This window comes from Bos taurus, chromosome 23, assembly GCF_002263795.3.
Source record: "Bos taurus isolate L1 Dominette 01449 registration number 42190680 breed Hereford chromosome 23, ARS-UCD2.0, whole genome shotgun sequence".
Taxonomy (NCBI): Eukaryota; Metazoa; Chordata; class Mammalia; order Artiodactyla; family Bovidae; genus Bos; species Bos taurus.
In genome coordinates this window covers 3,138,536-3,152,052 of record NC_037350.1, presented here as the reverse complement: position 1 = coordinate 3,152,052, position 13,517 = coordinate 3,138,536, and the positions used below count along the sequence as shown (strand labels likewise).

The 13,517-nt window shown below is 43.8% G+C and overlaps 1 protein-coding gene across 4 annotated transcripts in view; it reads left to right on the top strand.

Annotated features, from left to right (window-relative positions):
• The first annotated feature begins 9,278 nt into the window (after window positions 1-9,278).
• The window catches only part of ZNF451 (zinc finger protein 451), a 90,247-nt gene continuing 86,008 nt past the window's right edge, over window positions 9,279-13,517 (top strand). For 2 of the 4 annotated variants that reach the window (XM_010818053.4, XM_010818052.4), the window contains exons 1-2: window positions 9,309-9,845; window positions 10,208-10,291. In XM_010818053.4, the coding sequence (XP_010816355.1) occupies window positions 9,825-9,845; window positions 10,208-10,291 (105 nt within the window). In that variant the 5' untranslated portion in view covers window positions 9,309-9,824. Of the gene's footprint in view, window positions 9,846-10,207; window positions 10,292-13,517 lie in introns of all 4 variants that reach the window. The other 2 variants (XM_005223256.5, NM_001192684.1) reach the window with 2 other exon arrangements.

Genomic DNA, 13,517 nt, shown 5'->3' with positions numbered 1-13,517 from the left:
ATGGTATGGACCTAACAGAAGTAGAAAATACTGAGAAGAGGTGGCAAGAATAAACAGAAGAATTATACAAAAAAAGAGCTTCACAACCCAGATAATCATGATGGTGTGATCACTCACCTAGAGCCAGACATCCTGGAATGTGAAGTCAAGTGGGCCTTAGAAAGCATCACTCCAAACAAAGCTAGTGGAGGTAATGGAATTCAGTTGAGCAATTTCAAATCCTAAAAGATGATTTTGTTAAAGCACTCCACTCTATATGCCAGCAAATTTGCAAAACTCAGCAGTGGCCACAGGACTGGAAAAGGTCCGTTTTCATTCCAGTCCCAAAGAAAGGCAATGCCAATAATGTTCAAACTAGTGCACAATTGAACTCATCTTACATGCTAGTAAAGTAATGCTCAAAATTCTCCAAGCCAGGCTTCAACATTATGTGAACCGTGACCTTCCAGATGTTCAAGCTGGATTTAGAAAAGGCAGAGGAACCAGAGATCAAATTGCCAACATCCACTGGATGACCGAAAAAGCAAGAGAGTTCCAGAAAAACTGCTTCTCCTCTATTGCCAAAGCCTTTGTGTGGATCACAACAAACTGGAAAATTCTTAAAGAGATGGGAATACCAGACCACCTGACCTGCCTCCTGAGAAAGCTGTATGCAGGTCAGGAAGCAACAGTTAGAACTGGACATGGAAAAACAGACTGGTTTCAAATCGGGAAAGGAGTATTTCAAGGCTGTATATTGTCACCCTGCTTAGTACATCATGGGAAATACTGGGCTGGATGAGACACAAGCTTGAATCAAGATTGCCAGGAGAAACATCAGTAACCTCAGATTCAGAGATGACACCACCCTTATGGCAGAAAGCAAAGAAGAACTAAAGAGCCTCTTGATGAAAGTGAAAGAGGAGAGTTAAAAAGTTGACTTAACATTCAGAAGAGTAAGATCATGGCATCCTGTCCCATTACTTTATGGCAAATATATGGGGAAACAGTGGAAAGTAACAGACTTTATTTTCTTGGGCTCCAAAATCACTGCCGATGGTGACTACAGCCATGAAATTAAAAGACATTTGCCCCTTGGAAGAAAAACTATGACCAACCTAGACAGCTTATTAAAAAGCAGAAATATTGCTTTACCAACAAAGGTCCATCTAGTCAAAGCTATGATTTTTCCAGTAGTCATGTATGGGTGTGAGAGTTGGAGTATAAAGAAAGCTTAGTGCCAAAGAATCAATGCTTTTGAACTGTGGTGTTGGAGAAGACTCTTGAGAGTCCCTTGGACTGCAAGGAGATCCAACCAGTCCATCCTAAAGGAAATCAGTCCTGAATATTCATTGGAAGGACTGATGCTGAAGCTGAAACTCCAATACTTCGGCCACCTGACGCAAGGAATTGACTCATTTGAGAAGACCCTGATGCTGGCAAAGATTGAAGGCGGGAGCAGAAGGGGACAACAGAGGATGAGATGGTTGGATGGCATCATGGACTCAATGGACGTGAGTTTGTGTAATCTCCAGGAGTTGGTGATGGACAGGGAGGCCTGGTGTGCTGCAGTCCATGGGATTGCAAAGAGTCACACAGGACTGATCGAATGATCGATTGGACTGAACTGAACTGAACCAGACCTACTCCCATAATATACATTCTGTGATACCAGGATTAGTCAGAAGGTTTTCAGGAAGGAGAAACTGTGCTCAGGCAGGATACATTGTTTCTATATAATCCCTAGTACAGAGTTTAAACTGAGTTGTTGTGTAGACATCAGTTCCAAGTGTAAAGAAAATAAACTGTTTCATGTGGCTAAGACTAAGGAATGTAGAGAGAAAAAGCAAAAACAAGACATTTGTCCTTTCGTCCTCCTTGAGAATTCCAGACCCCTGTCTTCTCCTTGAGAATCCCAAATCCCTCTTTCCTTGGGGACCCCTGGACTTCTTATCAACCCACCTAGGAATTGACTCTCTCAGTATTTCACGCCTGTATTCCCTTGTCGTCTAGACAGTCCAGTGCAGAGGCCCTTCTTGAATGGGAAATGTGAATTCAAGAGTCAGTTCCCTTCAGCTTTGTTGCACATGTGCTAGTTAAGAGTACTTGATATGGGTTCTTTTATCTAGTCTGGAGAGCCTCCTTTAAATGTTGTCTTTATCAGTGCGTATAATCTCTTAGTTGCAGTTCCCAGGGCATCTGATCTTTATTCAAATATAGATTTTTATGATCACATTTAGAAAAGCTTAGAATATTATTCTGCTAATTCAATTAAGCTTTATAATAATGTAACAGAGCACCAAGGAACCATCTTGGACATGGATCATAAATGCTAAGCCTCAGTAAATAGAAACCTTTAATATCCATGAAGGTATACTACTGAGACATAATTTTCCTCTCTAGATCATTCTCCTTTCTACTGAAGTGAAGCCACTCAATTGTGTCCAACTCTTTGTGACCCTGTGGACTGTAGCCTGCCAGGCTTCTCTGTCCATGGGATCTTCCAGGCAAGAATACTGAAGTGGGTTGCCATTTCCTTCTCCTTTCTGTTAAATCCAGCCAAATTAATGCTTATTTGTTCAAAATAAGTCTGGTTCAACAAACATGGCTGATTATTCATGTAATTGCTCATATGGGGTCTTCTAAGTTGGCTGCTGCACTGGAGCCTTTCATTAGGATCTTCAGAGTAAACTTCCAAAAGGCTCTCAAGGCCGAGAAAGCCATGCCCATGGCTTGCCTTCAGATTTTGCCTGTGATATCTCCTTTTTAGACATCCAGAATATCTAGATTCTTGCACATGTCAAGAGACAATCCATTTCATTAGGTTCATAAGTTTGCTCAGAACTCGAGTCTCCAATTTCTGGAGGAACCAGATAGACAGAAAAGGAAAATATTTTAGTTTTACCCAGAGGTGTACATTACCAAATTGTTGTAAATCTTAAGTAGCTTGTAGAAAAGGGCTTTTCAACATCTGAAAAACAAACATTAGAAGCCAGTAGTATGTCAGACAAGTCATAAAAATTATAATAATATTTAACTGTCCATCTAATCCCATATAGTTAATCTTTGTTCCATTTGAGTCCAGTTTTTTTTCTATTAGTTTTGTCAACCTTGTCTCATGATTAAGGATGATCAGATCAGATCAGATCAGTCGCTCAGTTGTGTCCAGCTCCTTGCGACCCCATGAATTGCAGCACGCCAGGCCTCCCTGTCCATCACCAACTCCCAGAGTTCACTGAGACTCACGTCCATCAAGTCAGTGATGCCATCCAGCCATCTCATCCTCTGTCGTCCCCTTCTCCTCTTGCCCCCAACCCCTCCCCACATCAGAGGCTTTTCCAATGAGTCAACTCTTTGCATGACGTGGCCAAAGTACTGGAGTTTCAGCTTTAGCAACATTCCTTCCAAAGAAATCCCAGGGCTGATCTCCTTCAGAATGGACTGGTTGGATCACCTTGCAGTCCAAGGGACTCTCAAGAGTCTTCTCCAACACCACAGTTCAAAAGCATCAATTCTTCAGTGCTCAGCCTTCTTCACAGTCCAACTCTCACATCCATACATGACCACAGGAAAAACCATAGCCTTGACTAGATGGACCTTTGTTGGCAAAGTAATGTCTCTGCTTTTGACAGTGATAATTTCAAGAGGTTTGTAAAGTTTTTGTTAATGTTTGTATGATTTGTCCAGTGAAGTGGTTGTCTTGATCACTGGATTGTAGAACCTATATTCCAGGCGGGAAACATATTTTCTAACCTTTTCCTTTTCACTGTGAAGGCATCAGCCCTGTAGCCAGGGAAGGCTTTAATTCATCAAATAGAAACGGAGGTTTATTAGGGAGCCAGGAAAAGCTAAGCCACCATCTTGGATTTCTCAAAGCCTTGATTTTTTTAAAGTTATAACTATTGTCTATTCATTTAAAATTCACTGATTCAGGAGTAGACTGTTGTCATGTTTTAAGGACATCAGGATAGCAGAAGTCTGACCATCAAGGGTTAACTTTTTGTAGAAGCAGAATGAACTTTATTTATATGTGTCATAATATTCATAGATCATTGTGAAATGGTACTCAATTACTTTATCAAAGTAACAAAATATTTTTAAAAATATAGATCATTTAAAGGCAAAGAAATTTACATAGTCTGTTATCAAAAGTCACATTCCAAGAAAATTTTGTATTCTTAACAGAGAAAACAAAATTTCAATGTGATACCAGCTTACTGTTAATAACAAAATTTGTTTATCTAGTTAATTTTAATTTAATCTTAGAAAGTCCTTTCTATAAATCTTGAAGAGGTAGTATTTTTCTAAGGCATCAGAGTGAAACAATAGCTATCTATAATGACAAAAAGGCTCAAGATGACATACATAAAATCTGACTACAGTGCAATTGACAGAAGTAACTTGGTTACTGCTGTGACATGTAACACTTTGAGATAGTAACTAGAATTATGACTAAAAACATTTTACCAGGACATACAAGATCTTTATGAATTCTGTACAATTTCTAGATTATCTGTATTGGCGACGTATACCATCCAGGATAACCTGAGAAGATTTATTACTTATTTGACCATACTTCCCATGCACCTTCCTATCTCTTCTCTAGGGGCTCTTCCCGACCCAGGAATCGAACCAGGGTCTCCTGCATTGCAGGCGGATTCTTTACTAACTGAGCTATCAGGGAAGCCTTTTAACATACCAAATGAACCTAATTAGTTTAATATCTATCTTCGGGAGGCCTAGGGCCTTCCCAGGTGGTGCTAGTGGTAAAGAACCCGCTTGCCAGTTCTGCCAATGCAGGAGACACAAAAGACACAAGTTCAATCCCTGGGTCAAAGATCTCCTGGAGTAGTAAGTAGCAACCCACTGTAATATTCTTGCTGGGAAAATTCCATGGATAAAGGGACTTGGTGGGCTACAGTTCATGGGGCTGCAAAGGGTCAGACATAACTGAGTGACTGAGCACATTGGGATGCCACTGAAGCATCCCAAAGTTATCCAGAGGTCAAAAGAACTTTATTAGAAATTTGGTCTTAGAAAGTTTCATCAAAAATATAGAGTTTAGAACATTCAGTGAGACAGGATCATAGGTCCCTGTGAAACTGTAGTTACTCATTCAGCCAAAGTAACAATGAAAGATTTCAAAGGTAAATATAGAAGAGATCACTTAGGTAAAGAAACTTACAGTCTGTTATCAAAGGTGGTTCAATATCTCAAGAAAACTTGTATTATGTACAAAATACTTTTCTTGGGGTCCACTTTCCACAAAACTTATCACTCTCTGTATCTCTTATTTTATTTGTCCATTCAGAAACAGCCACCTGTAAGTCAGATTTATTTCCTTTTCCCTTAAAATGTAATTCTGTTCCTCATACCTTCTTTTGCAGCCATCTCCTGCTTCCATGGGCTTCCCTGATGGCTCAGTTGGTAAAGAATCCGCCTGAAATGCGGGAGACCTAGGTTCAATTCCTGGGTCGGGAAGATCCCCTGGAGAAGGGAGAGGCTACCCACTCCAGTAGCCTGGAGAATTCCATGGACTGTATAGTCCATGGGGTCTCAAAGAATCAGACACAACTGAATGACTTTCACTTCACTTCCTGCTTCCTTTACATATTGAAATGTTTCCCTTATCATTTTGGTAGCTTTAATTATGTGTTGTCATTTTTAACACTTAAAAAAAAAACCCTCTCTCTAGTGAGAAACAAGAAGAAAGCAATTGTGAACTGTTTGTCATGTTGGCATTCTCTGATTAGCAAACTTAAGAACATGTTCTGTAACCTCCAAAACATGCATTTTCCAAAAGCATAAATTCTTTTCTCAAAGTGGCACAAGACATGTTTAATAAATGCAAGCGTCCTTAGTTTCTCTCTTTCAAGAAGACACCAGTAGGTAAATTTAGATTTGTTTTATTTGTAAGCACTTACTTTTCTTTAAGCCAATTAAGTAGAGCTCATTTACACATTAACCCCAGCAATATTTTCCAAAGACAAAGAAACATACTGAGAGATACATATATCCAGACAGAGATCTCATTTCATTTTTTTGTATTTATCAGGCATTGCAGTTAAATTTATTAGTTTATAAATAACAGAATAGTCAAATTTACACATTTGATTTAAAATCTTCTTTTTTACCCCTTGGCTTGAAGTTTTACTAAGTATCCCAATGCTGACGTCCCAGGAAAACTGGGCTGTATTTGTACTTCAAGGACACGATAAGAATTAACTTCAAGTTTTCTTCTGAGAATATTTTTATTCTCTGAGAGATAGTGTTCTGAAAAAAAGTATTGTATCAAGCTAGCTTTCTCTAACTGCACATGCAAAAAGAACAAGTTTTGGAATTTCAAAACAGTTTCATCTCAACTGATTTTTTCTGGAGCCTAATGAATATTGTGACCACATGATGTTAAATTATTTTTTCCTTATTTTTAAGTTTATAATTATTGGTTGACCAGTCTGCAAAAATTTTCTAGGGGTCTGTCAGATGAAATTCAAGGAGCACTTCTCATGTTGAGTCAAATTATTACTACTATATACTCACTGGCAAAACCAAAGGAAACCAAATCCTTGCCAGCCAAACAGAAGCCACAAAGCAAAAAAAAAAAAGCAAAACTCAAATAGCCCAAGGCTTAAATTGGCTTCCAAGTCCCCCTAAGCCTGTGGCCTTAGTCCAAGTGGCACCTTACAAACAGGATGAAAAAAATCCTCCAAAGGGAACATAAGGTTCGCCAGACAGACAAGGTCAAGTGGCCTCAGAGTGTATGCCGGAGGACTTACCAAAGTGCTGGCAGAGGTGTCATGACATCCAAAATGCTACTTTTCTCCTTCCTCAGAATATTTTCTCAGCAGGAAGTCAGGACTGTTGTGGGCAGGAGAGGGGGATGTCCTCAAGGGAAAGGTAGCTTTGGCAGCTGCTAGGGAAGCCTCTCTCCTATCTTCCATCCCTGCCCCTATACACCAACTACCAAAATGGAAGTCTGGATATGATTGGGAGATGGCCCTGTGGTGGGGGAATGCCTGGCCATTTGGCCTCCAGAGGCATCTCCCAACCACCCTCTGTCCAACCCCCCCCACCCCCCCACCCCCCCCCCCCCATCTCCAGAGGCTGGCTTGGAGAAAAACTCAGTCTAATCAAGCCTAGCAGCCCCACAGGGCCACCTGCCCACCAGTCAATCCCAGACGAGCCCCCAAAATTCTGTTGCCAGAACTCAGCCTCTGTTCACTGGTGCCAAAGAGAAACATAGAGAGTTTTGGGTGCAGTAGAAAAGGGTAGCTTTTATTGCTTTGCCAGGCAAAAGGGGCCACAGTGAGCTAAGGCCCTCAAGACTGTGTTGAACCATCCTTCCTCCGCCCCACCGCGGGAGAGGTAGTGAGAAGTTTCAGTGTTTAAGGAGAAGGAAGTGATCAGCTCAAGGACAGTTCTTGGATTGGTTGGCACCAAGGTGAAGTTTCAAGCATCTCCAATTTTGTTTCAACCAGTTCACGATCTATGTTCTTGTGGTCAGCAATTTTTATCTGGGGATGGGGGGTGCTGCTTCCTGTAAAAACAATCTAGGAATATGTGTCAGGTCTTTATATCCTTCAGGGAACTGGGAGTTTGGTAACTGTGCTATGTGGCAGAATTATAGTCTAAATTGTTACCAGTTCCTTAGCCCAACAGCTATTCTTTGTTTCTACATCTTCACATTTCCCAATCACTAACTCTTGAGTCAGCATTTTGCTTCAAAAGGCAAGGACACAGGGGTTTGTACAGTTTCAAGGGTAGGGGTGAGTCCAGAGGTCAGGCTGGAGGGGTGGCTTAGGTGTTTTGCCCACCCAAGTGGTGCTGTGTGCAGGGGGCATGTACAGTATCCTGCTTTTGCTCTGGGCTCTTCAGAAGTAACAGTTGAATTTCTTGGTCTCCTTTGTTCAGAATTTGCCCTACCTGTGCTTGCATTTTTAGTCCCATTTAGTTTCTCTGTATTCTGTTGCTGTAAGAGAAGCACGTCGAGCTGCAAGCACTGCAGCACTGCAACAAAGGGTCCCAGCCTGTCCCATTCTTATGTTGGTAAAAGTGAAACTGTTAGTGGCTCAGTTCCTTCTGTCAGACTCTTTGTGACCTCATTGACTTAGCCAGCTAAGCTCTTCTATCCATTGGAATTCTCCAAACAAGAATACTGGGGTGGGTAGCCATCCCCTCCTCCTGGGGATCTTCAGAACCCAGGGATGGAACCCAGGTATCCTGCATTGCAGGCAGGTTCTTTAAGTTCTGAGCCAAGTACATGCCAAAGTTTAACCATTCCATTCCCAGTCAATAGACATTTAGATGTTTTCCAATTTCTGCTGTTACAAATTTGTGGTAAATAAATTTTGCGTGACGGTTTTCCTACAGATTAAATTATGTCCTCACGATAAATCCTTGCAATGAAAAGGATTGAAGAGTTATGGTCATACTTGGGCTCTTGTTTTCCAAATTTTACCCATTAACTCCTACCTACAGTTAAAGTAAATTTTCCACTGAACTCTCAGAAGCACGTTAGAAGAATTCTAAATATAAGTTTTGCATAGACATTTAAAAATTTTAGAAATATTTACTTCACATACAACTTTTGGGAAACACAGCAAGCAGGTCTCTCATTTTCAACTTGCTTCTACAAATTCTCAAACTTACGATGTATAAAAGCAATTGAACTCATAAAGTCATGGTGGAAATGTGGGAAGTACAGAATTAAGCAATAATTACTGCCTGTAACAGGTAACAGATGTTGGGCATGCATGCAGACAGGCAACAAAAGCGTCTAAGAATTTTCCAACTTAAACTCTTTTCAAAACCTTCGAGTAGGTATTTTTGGTAAGGCAGTAAGTGAAAAAAATGAGAACACATATCTGAACATAAGTGGACTATTTTACAGGTTTTTTTGAGTGTGAACACTGGAAAACAGTCAACTATTCTATTTCACTAACCTACTACCTGAGAACATCTTTAAAAGTTCGATATAGTATCACTGGTCTAGGGCCCCAAAATACAGTTGGCTGGACCTCGGGTCCTAGACGTACTGAATCAGGGTCCTCCAGCCTTGCCAGGTTTCTTCAGGTCAACCCTAGCCTTCCTCCTCAGGTGCGTCAATACAGGCTCTGAGTGGCGGCTGACATGGCGAACAGGTGAGCAGGGTAAGACTGCCTCAGATTTCTATTCTGATCTTCAGCTCAGTTCAGTTTAGAGATTCTGATCTTAGTCTTCAGCTAAACAGCCAGATTTCCGACCCGTCGAAGAAAAAAGCACTAATAAATTAGTGCTGCATTAACACTCAGCCTTGAAGGTTAAGATTTATCAGTGAGCTTCGCTTCCACAACAACACAGAACCCACGCCTACGCCCTCCTCTCCATCCTCGTCCCCCTCCTTCCCTGTGAAACAGGACGCAGCCAGTCCTCCGCCCGGCGAGCGACAGTGACGTCAACCTCAAGAAGCGCAGGAGGGGTCTTTTCCCCTCCAAGGGTTAGGGTCTTTTCCCCGCGCTGTTCCAATGCCTCTTTGGGAGGTTTCGGTGTGGGCGAAACTACAGTTCCCAGCAGCCCTTGCGTCGGGGGAGTTGGCCCGAACTACAGTTCCCAATGGTCTTTGCGGCGGGGGCGGGAAGCCTGGGCGGCGCGAGGGAGGCTGGGGGCCGCGGGCCTAGCGGGCTGCTCTTCCCGGGAAGCGGCGTGCATCCCTTTACGCCCGCGGCGTCGGTGGCTCGGCGGCGTAGTCGGCGGCTCAGCGGTCACGCGGCGGCGGGTCACGGCGGCGCGGGGCTGACGGCCGGCCGGGCGGGGGAGGCGGCCGTGGAGACCGCAGCGCGGGTGCCGGCAGGCGGGCGGTCGCGGAGATGGGAGACCCAGGGTCTGAGGTGAGTCGCGGGCTGGGCCGGGTGTGCTGCAGGCTCAGAGGGTGCGGACTGGGCCTGGGGGCCTATGACCCGGGATCCGGAGCCTGGGGGCCCAGGGGCGTGGGCCTGGGCCGGGGGCAACAATGGCCGCCCGGCCCGGCCCCGGGGCCGCGGCTGGGCCCGGGCGCGGCGCGGGTTCCGAGGCCCGTTGGCCCCGTGGGCAGGCTTCCTTCCTCGGGAGAAGGGGCCGGCGGGGGCCTGCGGTCCCGGGACTGGGGCTCCGGGCGGTCTCCTCGAGAGCTCTGCCTTTTCATTCCCTTTGGAAAAATCGCCTCCTGCGAGCCATGGCTGTCTGGATAACTGTGTTTTGGCTTATTTTATAGATAATAGAATGTATCCCTCCAGCTGGGCCTGAGGCGTCCGAGTCAACCGTGGAGGAAAACGAAGATGACATCCAGTTTGTGAGTGTAAGTAGCAGCGGTATTTGGGGTTTTCCGAGTCAGAGATTGTGCGGGACAAGCCGCGATGTGATTTCCCCTCGCCTGTTCACTCATCGTCCAGCAAACGTGTGGACGTCTCATACCGACTGGACACTTTGGAGCAGGTCACAGGAGCAGGTATCAGACTGGACAGTGTGGAGCAGGACACAGGAGTGGGTATCAGAGTGGACACCGTGGAGTAGGGCACAGGAGTGGGTATCAGAGTGGACACCGTGGAGCAGGCACAGGAGTGGGTATCAGAGTGGACACCATGGAGCAGGACACAGGAGCGGGTATCAGAGTGGACACCGTGGAGCAGGCGCAGGAGTGGGTATCAGAGTGGACACCGTGGAGCAGGCACAGGAGTGGGTATCAGAGTGGACACCGTGGAGCAGGACACAGGAGTGGGTATCAGAATGGACACCGTGGAGCAGGGCACAGGAGCGGGTATCAGAGTGGACACTGTGGAGCAGGGCACAGGAGCGGGTATCAGTGGACACCGTGGACCAGGGCACAGGAGTGGGTATCAGAGTGGACACCGTGGACCAGGTCACAGGAGTGGGTATCAGAGTGGACACCGTGCAGCAGGACACAGGAGTAGAGCGTTTGCCCAGAGAGAGGTCTCGGCCGCCCCCTTAGCCATCCCAGAGACTGTGGCCTGTGGGCCTGTTGAACCCTGGATCATGCCTCCCCCTCTCCTTTGTACATGGAGCCGCTGGTGTGCACAGGGTTCTGGTCTCCTAAGACTGTGTTTGAATTGAGACCAGAGTAACTTCTGCAAGATGGCCCCCAGGTTAGGGAGAAGGGGCGGCTAGTGAGGGGGAAGGAGGCGGGCTGCAGGAGGTCAGCATCAGAGCCTGTATGTCTCTGTAGAGTGGGGGCAGGTGCCCTGAAGACCTCACTGAGCTCTGAGGTCACCCTGTTACATCACAGTCCCGCAGGCCAGGTTCACAGTGAGGGGCCTGCATCACAGGAGCATCCTGTATCTTTCTGTGTTTATCCCCTTCTGACAGAGTTTTCAAGCATGAGGGAGTGGAAGTGTGCAGAATCCTGCTCCCCGCTGCAGACCTATGGAATCAGGATTTGTAGGTAGGGCCCAGGAATCCTCATGTTGTTGCAGGGGTATAGGAAGCTCTGAACACAGTTAGAAAAACATTGGTTGCAATAACCGAAGGAGGTGCTGTGATATATTTGGGGATAATTTCCACCTCAGACTGTTAAAGTTTTATAAAGATTGTGCTTAAAGTAGTATTTTAGTATCCTCGTTAGCTGGAGAATTGTACTGTAAAGGATTCTTTTTGAATTCTGCACTTAGTTGAAGTTTTGTTATTGAAGGTGTATAATCTTTCTTTTGGAGAAGGAAATGGCAACCCACTCTAGTGTTCTTGCCTGGAGAATCCCATGGACAGAGGAGCCTGGCAGGCCATGGTCCATAGGGCTGCAGAGTCGGACATGTCTGAAGGGACTAAGCATGCATACACGCAGTCTTTCTTTAATTCCCTGTCGGATGTGTATTTGTGTATTTTGGTTCTTGGGCAGTTTTAGTTTTCAAAGATTGGTTATTAAACAGTGTCCTCTATGTACCCCAACATTAGACCATTGTGATGATCTGTTGTGCTGTGTTTCAATGAGTTTGTTTAGGAATCTTTCACAAGATCTTTTCTTGGCTTTTTTTGCCTTTGCCCCTCTATGTGGTATGCTGTCCTTTTCATTTTAAATTTTTTAAGTTTTGGGGGATGGTGGTAGAAGAAATTGAACTCTGAAGTTTGTTTGGCTCTTTAGGATAAAGGTTCTCCCTGAATATGGCAAAATTTATGAATGGAGAGTATTTACTTTGGCATTTTGTGGAAATTAAAGAGGGACACACTTCTTCATGAACTATAGGGCTTACTTTGAGAGTCACAGATGGACTCTACAAAAATAAGATTTAAATATATATATATATATGTACTTTGTGGAATGGAGAATTGTATTGTAGCTTGTTAGTACCTAATATAAGCTTCTGTTACTCTGAAGTTGAATATTCTTTTAAGTATTACTTTAAATGTAGAGGATCTGTTTTATCTTTGTATCCAGAATAGAAAATACACAACCAATGTAATTGTGTTCAACTTGATCCATTTTGTATTCATCTCTCTTTCCAAATATAAGTTCAAAGGTTTGCTAGTTCCAAATGGATAAGTGACTTACATGTATTAATGCAATTACAGTACCAGAAGAAACCTATTACAAACATTCCTTCTGCCTTTTTGGTGATAAAACTTCAGTGACAATAAAAACACATTAGAAACAGAATCTTTTACTTCACTCTGTAACCCAGTCTATATTTGACAGCTCTGGGTATTGCTTGTTCAATAAAGATAATGACTAGTTCTGTGCTTAAGATTTTTCAGATACAAAAAGCACACTGTGATGTTTCTTGATTTACTCTGGGTTAGATTTATTAGTTCATTCTTTGTCTAACTCTCCCATCTTTAATCCGTGTGTGTCCACCTAGTGGTACGGTAGTCTTTGTGTGGTTTGGAAAATGCAGAGTTCAAAACTAAACTTAGCATGCTGAAGGAAAGGAAGGCTATAGATGTGGAGATGCAAAAATGAGCCCTTTCATTTAAATTTTATTGAAATACACATACAGAGAATTGCACAGTTCGTAACTTTACCCTCTGATTTTTTTTCAGAGCCAGCACACCTGTGTAAACATCGCTTAACTCAGGAGACAGAATGTTATCATAAGGTGGTGGTTTAGTCGCTAAGTTGTGTCCGACTCTTGGACTCTTGCTACCCCACTGACTGTAGCCTGCCAGGCTCTTCTGTCTGTGGGATTCTCTAGACAGGACTACTGGGGTGGGTTGCCATTTCCTTCTCCAGGGGGTCTTCCCAACCCAGGGATCAAACCCCAGTCTCCTGCATTGCAGGCAGATTCTTTACCAACTGAGCTATGAGGGAAGCCCAGATGTTACCATACACACTTTTCATTTAGGTTTTTTGCTCTAATTTTCTAAGTTATTGATATTTCCTTTCCCTTTTTCAGCCATCATCTTTATTCTCTGCATCCTTTGAAACTGCGGATATGTTAGTTAATTTACTCCCAGAGAACCGTGTTAACTTAGGGCTAATGACATGATCTTTCACAGATAAGAGATATACTTTAGATAAGAAGGTATCAGAACTGCTGAGGCAGCTTGTTATAATGTTGGTAACAGCACGTGAGGTT